This window comes from Hippoglossus stenolepis, chromosome 16 (genome assembly GCF_022539355.2).
Source record: "Hippoglossus stenolepis isolate QCI-W04-F060 chromosome 16, HSTE1.2, whole genome shotgun sequence".
NCBI classification, from domain to species: domain Eukaryota; kingdom Metazoa; phylum Chordata; class Actinopteri; order Pleuronectiformes; family Pleuronectidae; genus Hippoglossus; species Hippoglossus stenolepis.
Genome location: NC_061498.1, coordinates 17,925,222 through 17,938,725, shown reverse-complemented (window position 1 = coordinate 17,938,725; position 13,504 = coordinate 17,925,222). Strand labels below are relative to the sequence as shown.

The window sequence follows — 13,504 nt, the reverse complement described above, 5'->3', positions numbered from 1 at the left end:
TTATGATTTGGCACTTACAATGGAATTGAATTGAATGGGTCCCTTACCTTTTTTATTTTTTCCTTTTTATTTTTATTGCACTTTGTAACCTTGTTTAGATAAGTGCTATACAAATACAGTTATCATTTAATTTCCAGCGAGGATAGTTGTTTAAAACTGTACAACACCTCATTCATTTATGTTTATGTACATTTGATCTGTGGCAGTTTTCTGTATAGGATGCTTATTAATTCCAATGAAGGGAACTCCTAAATAAATAGTTAAATAGTACGGTGTCACTCTCTGTGCCTTAAATACGAACAAAAAGAGCCTCGGGGGAAGTAGAGAAGCTGGCTTGGTCCAACAGAACACCAAATTGACCTGCCGGCACCTCTAAGGGTTTGTTTATGGTTTCCCAGAACTAGTTCTGACGTGCTGTCGGATCAGGTTGGAAATCAAATGTGTTTATAGTCGCACTGAATGTGCCACTGGAAGGTGGAGTAAGAACCTGGTTGTGACAGAGAGGGGGTGGGGAGGTGGGCGGGTCGCAGGGATAGCATCTATAATGTTGCACCTGTGCGTTCGCATTGAAAGTGCCACTAAGCTTAATTTGTTGAGAGCTGGGGAGAGAGGAAAAATACCTGTCTCACTTTCACAAATAGGAGTAATCATGGCATGAAGTGCTGGATAATGACAGAAATGGTCGAGTCCAGACATCCCTTGTTCGGCGTCAGAAAGGTGAGGGGTAGGTGGGTTTCTAAAGCTGTGCATCCATCCATCATGTTGGTCAGAAGTACGGATGGGTCATTCAAGTTAATTTAACCACTACACGATTTGTGTTGATTTGCTCCAAAAAACCAAGGCACCATCAGTACAGAATCCAACACACTCACCATGTGTGTTTTTGTCCAGTCCAGCCTCTGACTTAGAAGGGTAGAGTATTTAAAAGAACCAGTTCTGTCTCTGTTTTCCTTGTCTTTGAGGGTAAATGAATCGGACCAACAGAGCCCAGAATATTGGACAAATATTTGCTCATTACTTTGACTATATTGACTAATTGTTTAATGCATGAAACCCATATGTACAGATGGAAACTTGTGGTTTTACAGGGGTTATGTGTGGGATTCTTTCTTGGACGGGAGCAGCAATTTTCTCATCTGGTTGTCTGGCAACTACACATGATTGGCAAGGAGCCGAGAGGTGACTGGTGCAAACATCCAGGAAACAATCCCACACATCTGAGCAGAGGAAACACATGAGATTTAACATGTTGTTAACATTGGACAGAGCCACGCTTGTTGTTTCCTCTTGTTTCTAGTCTTTATGTTCCAATAAGCTAACAGGCTACTTGGCTGTAGCACCATATCTACCATACAGTTATAAAAAGGCTCCTAACTCCAGCAAAGGGAGGAAATAAGGATCTACCCATCCATCACCTGAGGAATGATCTGGAACATCCGTGATCTGCCATGTGAAAACCCCCAAATACATAACCCTGGTGGCTGTGATGGCAGCAGATATGCTTTCTCAAATAAATACACGTCCATCTGTTCAACATGTCTCTAATTGCTGCTCTACAGATAGATTGAAACATCCAGACCCATCTCCATAACAGGACTTCATCCTCTAAAAAACGTCATCCCAAAGTTGATCTCATATCCAGTTGCTGTGAGTGTCCTACAGAGATAATTTCTCTCCCTTACTGCAAAGTGTGGAGGACATTTGTCACCCACTTCCACAGCAACAGAGAAACTTTAGAGCACAAAATGAGAGAACAGAACAGAACGGAGCTCTGGGATATTGAAGAGATAATGCTCACTCTATAGGACAGTTCTGGAGGAGCCATCCACACCACAAGACGCACACTATCAGCGCTTCAGTGAGGATGATGTCTTTTCGGGAACAGCAAAGTGGGATGAGTTCACATCACACACTGCTGCGTCGAAAATCGAGAAACCAACCATTGCTGCACATCGGGTTTTTTTCCCCCCATTTTTGCATTTTTTATACAGAGAAGTGATCAACAGGTTAGACACGATATCGTTCATATTCGTTGATGCTCAGTGTCCCATAAATCTATCCATATCTATCTTTCTCCTCTTCATCCATTAAACCTTATATATTGCTGTGAGATGGTTACGGACCAGAGAAGTGCTGTAGCTGTCAGCTGACGTCTTAAGGGCCTTTTCATGAAGCTGAAGTGGATCTGTATCCTTGACATCAATGGTGAATGTAAAGAGGTCAAGGAAAGGGGGGGGGGGAGAATTTGCAGGGAAAATGACAATTACTGTTGTTATAGGGAAACTGCATTAGGGATGTGAACATGCAGTATAGAGAAATTCTTCTTTTCAAAAAAACAACAACAAGGACAATGTAATTACTGAAAGACTGAAACCGTCAATCTCTAAAGTTCTATGTTAAGTAGTTATTATTCAATTTTCTAGCTTTGATGTATTAAAATAAATTCAATTTTATTTCAGTTAAAGTATAATTTGTACTGTAATATAGTAAAAGACCTTCTTTAAAATACGTTTTCTGAATTTGCAAATGTGAACAGCATACAGCTTTGACTTTTATCCGGTCAAGTGACCTGTCACATAAACAATAAGGTCATATACATATATTGTAAATTTTCGACATCACTTTTCAATCCTTTAGCACTCAGTAAACGTTTTCCTTTGTTTCAACCTCAAATTAACGAAGCAAAGACATTACAAAATGTTCAAAATGTCCTCAGTTCCATCGTGTAAAACTCTAGTTTGTCCTCACAAAAGCTCACGAATACTACACAGTTAATACTGAAAATAACACTCAAACCTTTAGTAATAGAAGCTCAACAACAGCTTAAGACATGTGAAATTCAGGATTTGTCATATAAATGTGTTAAACTTTATCCATTCTACACATTGTTTTGAAATGTTCATACCTTTGTCATTAAATCTGAGTCATGTCTTCCCATTGCCCCCCCCCCCCTCACTAATGACTTTTCCACTCAAAATCCTTCACCCTTCCAATGTGTCGTGCTACTGTTCACACATCACACAATAGCGGGCTAATACGACACAGGCTGGACAATTACGACATCTTTTCTGTGGGTGTTTCACATTATGAGCAAAGCGCTGCTGCGTGGCTTTGTGATTAAAGGAGTAAACCTCATTCCACGTTGAGTCTCACAGAAAAGGTACCGTGGGGTACAATAAGCACAACATCGACTTTAAAAAGTTGAGCACACAGCAATTCACCGCACTTCAGCAAAACTGTTCTCAATCATTTGTCAGGAGGGAATCTTCTTCTGTGCATTAAACCATTTTTACGCACTAAGTGAACTGAGCTTCATAAAAAGGTTTTCATTTGAGTGGTTTTGAGAGACGGATTTTTAAAACATGCTGCAATTTATTTGGTTTCGTTGCCGTGCGGTCTTTGCCTTCGTGATCCTGCAGCTTTTTCAACAGATAAGATGTTGGACCGTTGGGCCATTAAGGTGCCGTTTTCTTTCTTGTGTTTTCTGTGGATGAAGTGTGAGTCCCTTTAGGTTTCGGGCCAGATTAATACACCAGTGGAAACCAGGTTGTGCTGGTACATCGAGCCCATATTTCTGCAGCGAGTAATTAGTAATTTTTCAGTAAACTGTTCACATTCCATAGATGCAAAATAAAGTAATTGTATTCTAGGCCCGTCTCGTCCTTAATAACAAGTAATAATGCAAGTGCTAGGGATCATACACTCAGTTCATGATGTTTGTGGTGCATGCAGAATCATCAAACAAATTTGAGGGAAATTTAATTACAGCAGGCTTATAGCTCCAGGGGGCCTGGAACAACAAGTAGGGTGGTTGATAATTCAGTCTTAGTGGCACTAATGTCTGATATAGTTCGTTCAGCCGTTCCATTTTTTTTCTCCTTTTCTCTGAATTCTGCTTCAGCTTATTGCAAACAAACCTTTGATTATAATATATTATCTGCGTTCCTGTATTTGTTTGGAAACATCTTGAACCCTATAAATACTGCATATGTCTGTATGTAGGTGAAAACTGTTCAGCTTTTCTGCTTTAAACTTGGGATGTGTATTCTTAGTGGTCCTGGGACGTGCGTTGCCAAATTTGGTGCAGTTTGGACACACGATAAGTTCAACATTTATAAAATGATTTCATGAAAAACAGTGACTATCAAATTTTGATTGCAGATAAACCAGGTATGTCCACACAGTACCCAGCATACAATCAATACAAACTGAAAGCATATTGATAGTATAATAATAACTGTTTGAGGAGGACTCACCAATACAAGGAATAATTCTGAAGAAGCTCGGGAGCATTACCTCTGTTCTAAACCATTACAAAGGCTTAGAACACTGCACTAGTTGTGTTATAAAGAAAGGAAAATGACCCAATTGTTACCTTCAAGACACATGTGGTGATTCGGGTTATATCATCTAACTGCATCCTAAACTATTACAGCAAACGTAAGGCGGAGAGAAGATAATTGAAGACCATCTGGATTAGTGACCATGTAGTAATCTACTTTTCTTAGGCTTTCAGAACACAGGCAAAAGTAGTTTCTCCTAACACTACACCATTAAATTCAAATCATTCTGCTGTAGAGACGTGAGAAAATCAGCTCACATCCTGCAGTTCGGTCTATATCAGCGGTCCTCTGACACTTTCCCTCCATGATGGGTGCTGGTGCTTCTGAAGAGGAGGGTGGAGGCAGGGTGACACGAGAGTGAAACATAACACTGTTGAATCTGGGACACCATACTAGGGCACTTAGCAAACGAGCTGATCCCTGGAGCAGGAATCGGGAGGCCGACGGGATAAAAGTAGGAGGAACAGCGTTTGCACGACAGAATTATCTCCGGACAAAAAGCTTGCGTCTCTCGGAGAACATGATAATTTGCATCTCAATTTTGAGCCAGTGCTGAGTAGGCTTGTGTAAATACAACGTGTGGAAGAGCAGAACTCATCTAGGCTTTTGCATTTAATTTGCTATATATGTTCTTACACGTTTCTTCCTAGGGAAGCTTAAGACTCACAGCCCATCTATCTACTTCAGAGGATGTCAATCACAGGATGATGACGAGAGAGCAAAGAGAGTCTCTCCGTACGACACACACTGAAAGCTTTACACCCCAGTTAAGTAGGATTTTTATAAATGGACACGGGGTGAATTCTACACACAGGGTGAGTCATATGGCCTTCAAACATACAGAGTCTGAGCTATTGATCTGTATAAAAATAATGTCACTCACCGTGGTTGGATGCCTTGGTGTGAACAGGTGTGTAATGATTCTTCAAGGTTCTGACCGGTGTTTCGTCTTTGGGTGACCCGTCAAATGCTGCAATGTTTTCATGTTCATACTGAGATATTGGAACTGGTCCTTGTTGCCTCAGAATGTCTGCCAGGGCTCTAAAAATGAAAAGAAAAACACAAATGAAAAGATTTAAACTGAAATATTTCCCATTTTCAATTACCAACATTTTCATTTTTGTTCTCCTTGCCAGCCCCCTAAAGGTCTTCCTAATTTATTTAGCCACAGTTCCATTAAAGCATAGAGGCTAACTACAGCAACAGTTGCAAGGGACTTTCAATAGCAGGGTAGAGACCTGTTCTGTTATTTTTGCCAGACCAGAGCTCAAGGGCCATTTATAAAAAGTTAACGTTGCGTCTCTCCTTTGAACCCACTAAACAAAAGTGATATTTCATCAACACCATTTCAAACTTTCTGGAGCCACAGGGTCAGTCTGTGAGGTGGAGTGCTGGATGGCTTTGCATTTTCTTCAAGGACATGAAAGGCCAATTTAACAATGTCAATGTCAACCTACAGCCAGTGCATAGTCTACTTTTCTATAACTCAGTGACTTTGGGAGATATATTGCATATTAATAGCATTTCCCTTCCAGGAGGAGAACACTTTAGCCGCTTCTTTTTCACAGACAGAGGCGACCTGATTTTGAATTGTCCTAGTTGGCTGCTATGTCGTGTGCAGCAGGAGGTAGAGTTTGCAAGAACAGGCCCAGCATTTGTAAGCAGTTTTAGTAAGAAAGGAAAAAAATAATCTACATATTATGAAGTGCTTTAAAACGCTCTGCATATAAATCACAAAACATACAGCTATTAAACAATGTTAAATGTATCTATAGGGGAAAAAAAGCCCAAACCTAACCTAGTCTGTAGAACCTGATTGAGAAGATGAATGTCAATTGAAGCAACATTGGGCCATAAATCAATCCTTGGGGAACGCCACAATCGATAACAATCTCCTGTTTTATTAATACCAGATAAATAAACATTACAGGTTTAAAGCAGCATTTTAAGAAGATAAAAAAACGTATCAACAAGTCCTATACAACAAATAAATCCAAATATATATTTAGAGTGTGTGTAAAGTCAAGCCCAGTAGATGTTATTCAGCTGTGCCAAAGAGCTTTATTGTTGTCCAAAAACTATTTACACATCATTGAGCAACATAAGGGGATATTTTCCCCTTTTATTACACAGAATACAAAGTTTAGTTTATTTTTAATACAATGTTCTCTGTCCTGCTCCTGAGAATGTTTTCTTTCACATCAAATGTGTATGAATATCAAGTTAAGCATTATTTGCTAAAAACTACAGTGTCCAGTTATTTTATGAATATTACAGAAATTGAATTAAACTAAGGAAATGTCACAATTGTGACCCATTTTAAAAGATGAATGTCTTCAGTAGGAAACTGTGGTTTTGGGTCTGGCAGCTACAAAGAGGCTGGGAAAATATTCAGTGTTGCTTCTTCTTTTATTTTCATGTATCCATTGGCATGACCAAGTATAGAATGCAAACAGCATTACCCTTTTAAAAAGGTGGAAATCTTTCTAGACTGCGCAATTAAAAAATTGTGATCATCTGTGAAAAAGCAGAGCAAAACTATGACTACCATCTCGTTAGCGCTCTCTAGTGTGCAAGCTACGATGACCTTGAACATATCTTTGGTATTTCCAGTGAGCTCTGTTATTTTTTAATTGCACAGCACATTTGGAAACGCCAGTATATTTTTGCAAAGCTTAAATTGCCAAATCCCAACAACATATTTGTATAGAATATTTCTGCATCTTTTACATTGAACTTTGTTATTCTGCTGCTTTTTTTATTATTCCCCATTCTCAGTCCTCCTAGCTTTTACCTCAATTTCTAAGTCTCACAGTCAGAGACCAAAACATTATCCTCACCTAGCTGGCATAAATTGCGTCTCAGTTTGCTCTGCAGAAGGTGATCAATACGGCCTGTTCAAATCATTGGCTTTAGCTCTCACTCGGCATTTCTTGTGTTTTGGTGAAGGTCACAGACCAAACAGCAAAGGTCTGCCAGCAGCTCAGTAGTCTGCTCGCAGTGCTCCATCAGTCTAAATCACTTTGGAGAAGCACAGGAAATTAACAAAGAAGCCTCCCACTTAAAAGGAGCACACCCTTGCCAAATATAAAGCTAATCCTATGTTCCACTACTTCTCTTTGGTCACAGCTGTCAGCATGGATGTCCGCTGCCAGCCTCTGAGGTCTATTCCAGCAGACCTCATTATGACTGCTCAATGCGCCAAATGGTGGTGAGAATAAACAAATCATAAAAAGAAGAAATGACACCATTGAGCACGCAGGAAGCCATGCCTCCTCATTTAATCGTCCCCTCTCCGAACTCGCATGGCCACAGCTCACACTGAAGTAAACGGCATTAAGCAGATCCACTTGAAAGTGCGCCCCTTGGCTAGGATAGAGGACCCAGTAAGAAGACATAAAATTCCCCATCTCTTCATTTCTCAGAGAATAGATGGAAAATAAAAATGCACCATGAGGAGATTTTATGTTCTTTTTTGTTTCAAATAAAAACAATACTGTATTATGGAGACGCTTAAGTCCATGTGGATATAAAAGCAGAGAATTGTCACCTTTTCAGAAAAGCACTAACAGTGATAAGCGGAGTTTGAATTTAATATATAGCCGATCTGAGAGATCCTGTGTGTCACAGTCAGGGCTTAAATCTGGAATTTACATTTACCCATCATGAACTTGTTCCTTTGTTCCTCTGTGCGAGAAAGATGAGTAATCTCCCTTCACATTTTCAAAGCAACAGGCACTGAAATTTTCGGTGCAAAAACAATGCTCAATTATCTTCATTGAATCAACCATCAGGGCTCTGGCTGAGAAACAAGACGTCCTCTTCTGTTCTGTCCAAAATGAACTTTGGATAATAGCAGGTGACTCAAGTGACGCTGGGATAAGAGCAGTGACTAAGTGTCTTTATCAGTGGGTGGAAAAAAGTGGAATTTCATTCCGACTCAACACCGAACTCAACACCCGTTCATCCCTTTCTACAATTTCCATCTACACTGAAGCAGGTATTGAGAATATCCCAGCATGCATTGCACAAAATGCAGCTTGGACATGTGTATGTATTTCTCAATTTTATCTTAATTGTGCAGGCTGCTAGTCAAACACATTTGTAGCTACTTTGTGGAAGGACATTCATGATAAGATAAGATTGAAACCAATGCATGGATTCTACCTGGAAACAGACCACAGCAAAACTGTATATTTAAATTGTCTCTCCTGCCATTCTAAAAATGTAAACCTGTAATAACCATTTTTGGGCCACTTGGGAGCAATGAGAATAAGCCATGAACACAACGCACCTATGAAGTTTATTTGTCAAACTCAAAAATCAAGAATTTTGGAGCAACGTTAGAATGTATTTCTATAACATTCACTCTTTTTTTAAAGATATGGACTCGTGAGAGATATATCTCTTTAGCTCCAACATGTTCACTAGTTCTGTCTCAAACTGTGTCTGTCTGCTGGCTTGTGTTGGCACCGGTTTTCTTTGTTAGTGTACGATCTTCTTCACTAAAAGCAGCTGCCTATGGCTGAAAATGACCATCTGAAAGGGGCGAGACTGAACCACATCAGTAAATCTTTTCACTATGTCACTTTAATGCTCTGTAGCAGTGTCAGGAACCACAGAGTTAGAGGATATTCTCTGGGCTCATCCCAGCATTCAGTTCCTTTCACATTAAAGTGTCACGTACCTTTTTAAAAGCAAAGATCATTGCTGCTTTAACTTTGACGCTGACCTGTTCTATATATGCAGTTTTTATGATTAATTAACCGGCTGACAATTTTGTTAATTAAGATGGGAAATATTCAAGACACTCATATATTCCTGAAGCCCAAAATGAAAGACAAGTAAAAGCATTAAAATTTGAATATGAGAAGAGGAACCAAGTGGAAGTTTAGATCCAATTAAAGGAGAGGTAGAGGATTCATCCACCTTTAAAGACCCCGATAATGTATTTTCTCAAACAGCCTCTTTCTCTGGGCAAAGGAATCAGGAAATGGACACCAAATAATTGAGCAAACAGTTTAGAATTACTCCACATGAGAGACGTATTCATCCATCCAGTAAATTATTTCTGTTTTTCTTTGTGCTTATCTCACAGTTTTGAAATGGAAGAAGCTCACTTGAACAAAGACGGGTAACACCAATCACAACTGAGCAACATTCCTACTAAAATCTAGTGACAGTTGTCGTTCATCACGGAAGAACTCATAACCGTTGAATTGGAATTATTGGTTTATTGGATTAAAGCTGCTTGTTTCTGGACGCAGGAGCAGGAAACAGCAGTTCCTTGTATGAAATAATACAAAACAAGAAAAACATTTGATGTCCTGATGACAGTGGGATATATAATATCCCCTCTAGCAGTTTGCAGCTGGTGACTGAATCAGCCACAGGATGTCTTTTTTATGTGGCTTTAATGCTCATTGAACAATTCAGCGCCTCAAGGTAAAAAAATAAATATTGTCATTGAAGAGGAGACGGCTCCCTTCAGGATGAACATGATTATGGTTTTCAGTGGCATTTGTTCCATCCCACCCGAGGTTGAATGTATATAATAAAATACCACCCCTCCCCATCCAAGCATCTACACTGAATGGGACATGTACCATGAAAATGGATACAAGCTTGACATTTTTGACAGGGAAGCTCTGGGGAGACGTGTGTTGAAGGTCACAGGCTGAATGGAACATGTGATATTGAAACTGTAAGTTGTGTAGGCTTCTGTAAATCAGATGCCAGGAACGTAGCTAAATGTACACACCCTTAGATTTTCACTTTAACACTATTGGATGGGGAAATAAATCATATTATGGTGAGTCCTTTCCCTTGAATACGGTGTCACTACAGGCTAAGACTATAGAAGGTATTTTATACTATGATAATGACGCACTGGAATGAACACACTTGAAACTGCATCAGGGGCATATGTGTGGATCGTGCCTCCAACTAAAAACCCTTGGATAAAGCTTTACAGTGTAAATTAATACAAATGGGATTACATCACCTCTACCATCTTCAGAGGTGTGAAATACCTGTCAAGTTTCAGATTTACCCACAGTTGGTGCTCAAACCTACTGGTTCCCACTAGGACCTCACACAAGATGAAATAAACATTTATTTTCTACTTTTTTCATTCATCATCCCACAGCATAAACAATCTTACCTGTGCACATTCATTTCCTGAGGAGGCTTGGTGGCTTTATCATAGGCAACTTTTGCAGAAATCCCAATGGCAATGATGAGCGCTATGACCCCGCAGGTGATGTACACCGTGGCGTTGGTCTGGTCCAGCTCCGGGTCGTACGTGTCACCTGTGGGCGCCGGAGACGGGGCCTGGGTTTTGATCCAGTCCGGGGTGTTGTAGTTGGTGCAGCTCCGCTGCTCCAGCCGCTTCCCCCGGTCCGCGCAGCAGAAGCGCAGGAAGCAGCTGCCGCAGCAGAAGCGGTGGTCGGTGTTGTTGCAGGCGAACTCTTTGTCGTACTGCCCGCTCACGTCGTAGTAGCCCAGGCAGGTGTCGTGCTGGACGACCGAGGGAGCCTGGAGCTGCGTGATCTTCCCCGGGACGGCCACGGCCGCCGGGACCGCTGTGGTGCTGCCGTTGACCTCCTTCACCTTTGGGGGCCTCCTCGGCGGGGTTCTGGTCTTCTTGTTGGCGGTGGCGGCGCACAGGACATTCAGTGGGTCTAAGTAAATCAAAAGAAGCAGAAGGTGCTTTATCCCCATCATTTGAGGACGCGCTGATGTTTGTCCTTTTGCCTCCACTCTTCTGTCTTTTCTCTCTCAGCGTCACTCTTCCACCTCTTACCGAGTGGAGCTTCTTGCGGGTTTCTTCATCGCAGGTGCTCCTTTAAGCGTCGAGCTCTCACTGACGAACTTTGACTGGCAGCTTTCTCGCATCTTGTGTATCTTCAGACTTTGTTGTCATCCACCACTGAGCTCGTTTTCTTACAGAAATTCGCTTTGAATAGGCGTCTTCTTTGCTTTTGGGCTGCAGAGACGTGACAACGACCCGATGTCCTCCAGGGAAATTGGCCTTTTCTTTACCATGAGCGGTTGTTCGTGAGTATGACCGTGTCTCTTAGTTACGCTGCGTAGAAGAGATGTGTGAATACACGGTGCATTAGTCGGCAAACTGGACTTAAGGTTAGGTCATCTATCAATGAGAAACTTTATCAATAAACAGACGTAACGGAAAGAATCTGGATCGGTTATTGGCGATAGTTGGACCGGAGAACACTTTCAGCACCACGGACAGCGCCCAAGTTTCCATCTGGTTTGGTTTGAGCTCCTCGGCTTCAAAAACTACACAAGTTCGATCTCACTCTGTGATATTTCCACTTAAAACATAACACATATTAATATTTAAGTAAAAAAACAAACACTATCAGCTTGCATAAATTGCACATAGGTTAAAAAAATACGCATATGTGGAGCAATTAGTCGTTTTATTTTACGCATAAACTTTACTCTACGCTTAGAAACGGAGCCTTAACTTCTGTTGTTTTTCTAACGAGTGAATGAAAAAAATAAAGTGTCAGGTGGAAATAAAAAAGAGGATGATGATGAAGACTTACCGGGTTAGTGATGGCCGGTAAAACAGGGATGTCTCAGCCACTGCCACTGAATCAAAGAGCCTCAGCAACACAAGAGCCAAGACCTCCCTCTCCCTCTCTCTATCTTCCTCCCTCTCTTCTCTCCGGCCCGCCTCTCTCTCTCTTTCTCTCTCTCTCTCTCTCTCTCTCTCTCTCCCTCTCCCCCTCTCCCTCTCTCGTCACCGATTCAGGTACCTCAGTTAATTATCAATCCCGATCTCCCCCCTCCTCCTTCTCCCTCTTCGGTCATATGCCTCCGGGCTCCACTCGATAACTGGCGGAGGTGGAAAAGCACAGGAAGACAACAGTGTATTATGGAAGTTGTCTGTGTGAGAGGCGATGAGGCGCCGCCGCCGGTGTCCATTCACGCTCCAGCGCGCACTCAAGCTGCATCCACTCACAAGTCACCAATCACGCCCCGCGATGCGCGCCTTGTGTATTCGCCTGGTTTACTTTGGAATTACAAATCAAACGCTGTCCCGGTGCGCAGGGAGGGAGGGAGGAGAGGAAAGGATTTGGTTGTTTAAAAATGTCTGGCATGCAAAAGGGGAAATGTTAATCTGTCTTTCAAAGTATAAACCTGCTGGATGTACGGAAACTGTTTAATTCTACACTCTGACCTTTGAATGATTTTTAAAGTTAATTCTACGTCTGACTTTCTGAACCTGCCTCAGGTTAGCTTTGATTCAGATGTCCCCAATTTATGTTAAGAATCCACTTTGCTGTCTTATTTTGTCAAAGTCAACTTTATTTTTAATTCTGCCATATGTACAGGACAAGGACAGGATTGAAATGCTGTTTCTCTCTGATCCCGGTGGAAACATATAAGTAGACAGAACATATAAGTACACAAAAACAGAACATATAATCACTCAAAGTACACAGTACAGCAGTCATAAGGCACACGGTGGATGACAGTAGTGCAAACCAGAATAGTGCAAAAATGGATTGAGAGTGCAAAAATACTTCATGGGAAGTAATGTACATCCACAGGATGTAGTAAATAGCAGGTAAAGATAGCAGCAGTTGTAGTATGATAGAAGCATTTACAGTAAAAACAAAAAGTGAAAGGGTGTTCAGATCAAAGTCAGGTTCTTTAGAATACTTTTTACATTAAAATTATTCAGAAAATATAAGCTTTATTTACAAAAAATCTGACTTTATTTTCAAAAACCCTATTTAACTTCCAAAGTGGAGTCACCCGCATGTCCACTGTATTTCATACATGGGACAGTGGTGCACATTTTAAGCAGCTGCTCAAAGGCACTGGGGGAGGGACTGTTTATTGATGGAGACAAGACCAGTTCCTGAAGGCTGAGGCTGAAGTCGCCGGGCAGGAGTCAATCGGGCCAAGCAATCCGGCCTCACCAAACAAGCAGTCAGAGCGGGGGAGCAGCAAAGACCCACAGCTAGACCGACTGCAGACATCCTGGCCTCTGCAAAACTGGCAGCTAATGGTGTTTTTGCACATCACCCAATCTTAAAAATGTTGGCTTTCAGACTCGTTTTTTGGGGAATGCACTTTACTTTAATTATTACTTTATTAATTTCATGACTTTATAAGCAGAT

General features: G+C 41.2%; 1 protein-coding gene across 1 annotated transcript in view; it reads right to left on the bottom strand.

The window, feature by feature from the left end:
* The window catches only part of LOC118122865 (protein shisa-6), a 75,062-nt gene extending 62,763 nt beyond the window's left edge, over positions 1-12,299 (bottom strand). The window contains exons 1-3 of the mRNA XM_035179765.2: positions 11,918-12,299; positions 10,507-11,430; positions 5,227-5,384 (exon numbers count right to left, since the gene is read on the bottom strand). Of these exons, the coding sequence (XP_035035656.1) occupies positions 5,227-5,384; positions 10,507-11,069 (721 nt within the window). The 5' untranslated portion in view covers positions 11,070-11,430; positions 11,918-12,299. The remainder of the gene's footprint in view (positions 1-5,226; positions 5,385-10,506; positions 11,431-11,917) is intronic.
* Between the last annotated feature and the right edge of the window lie 1,205 nt (positions 12,300-13,504).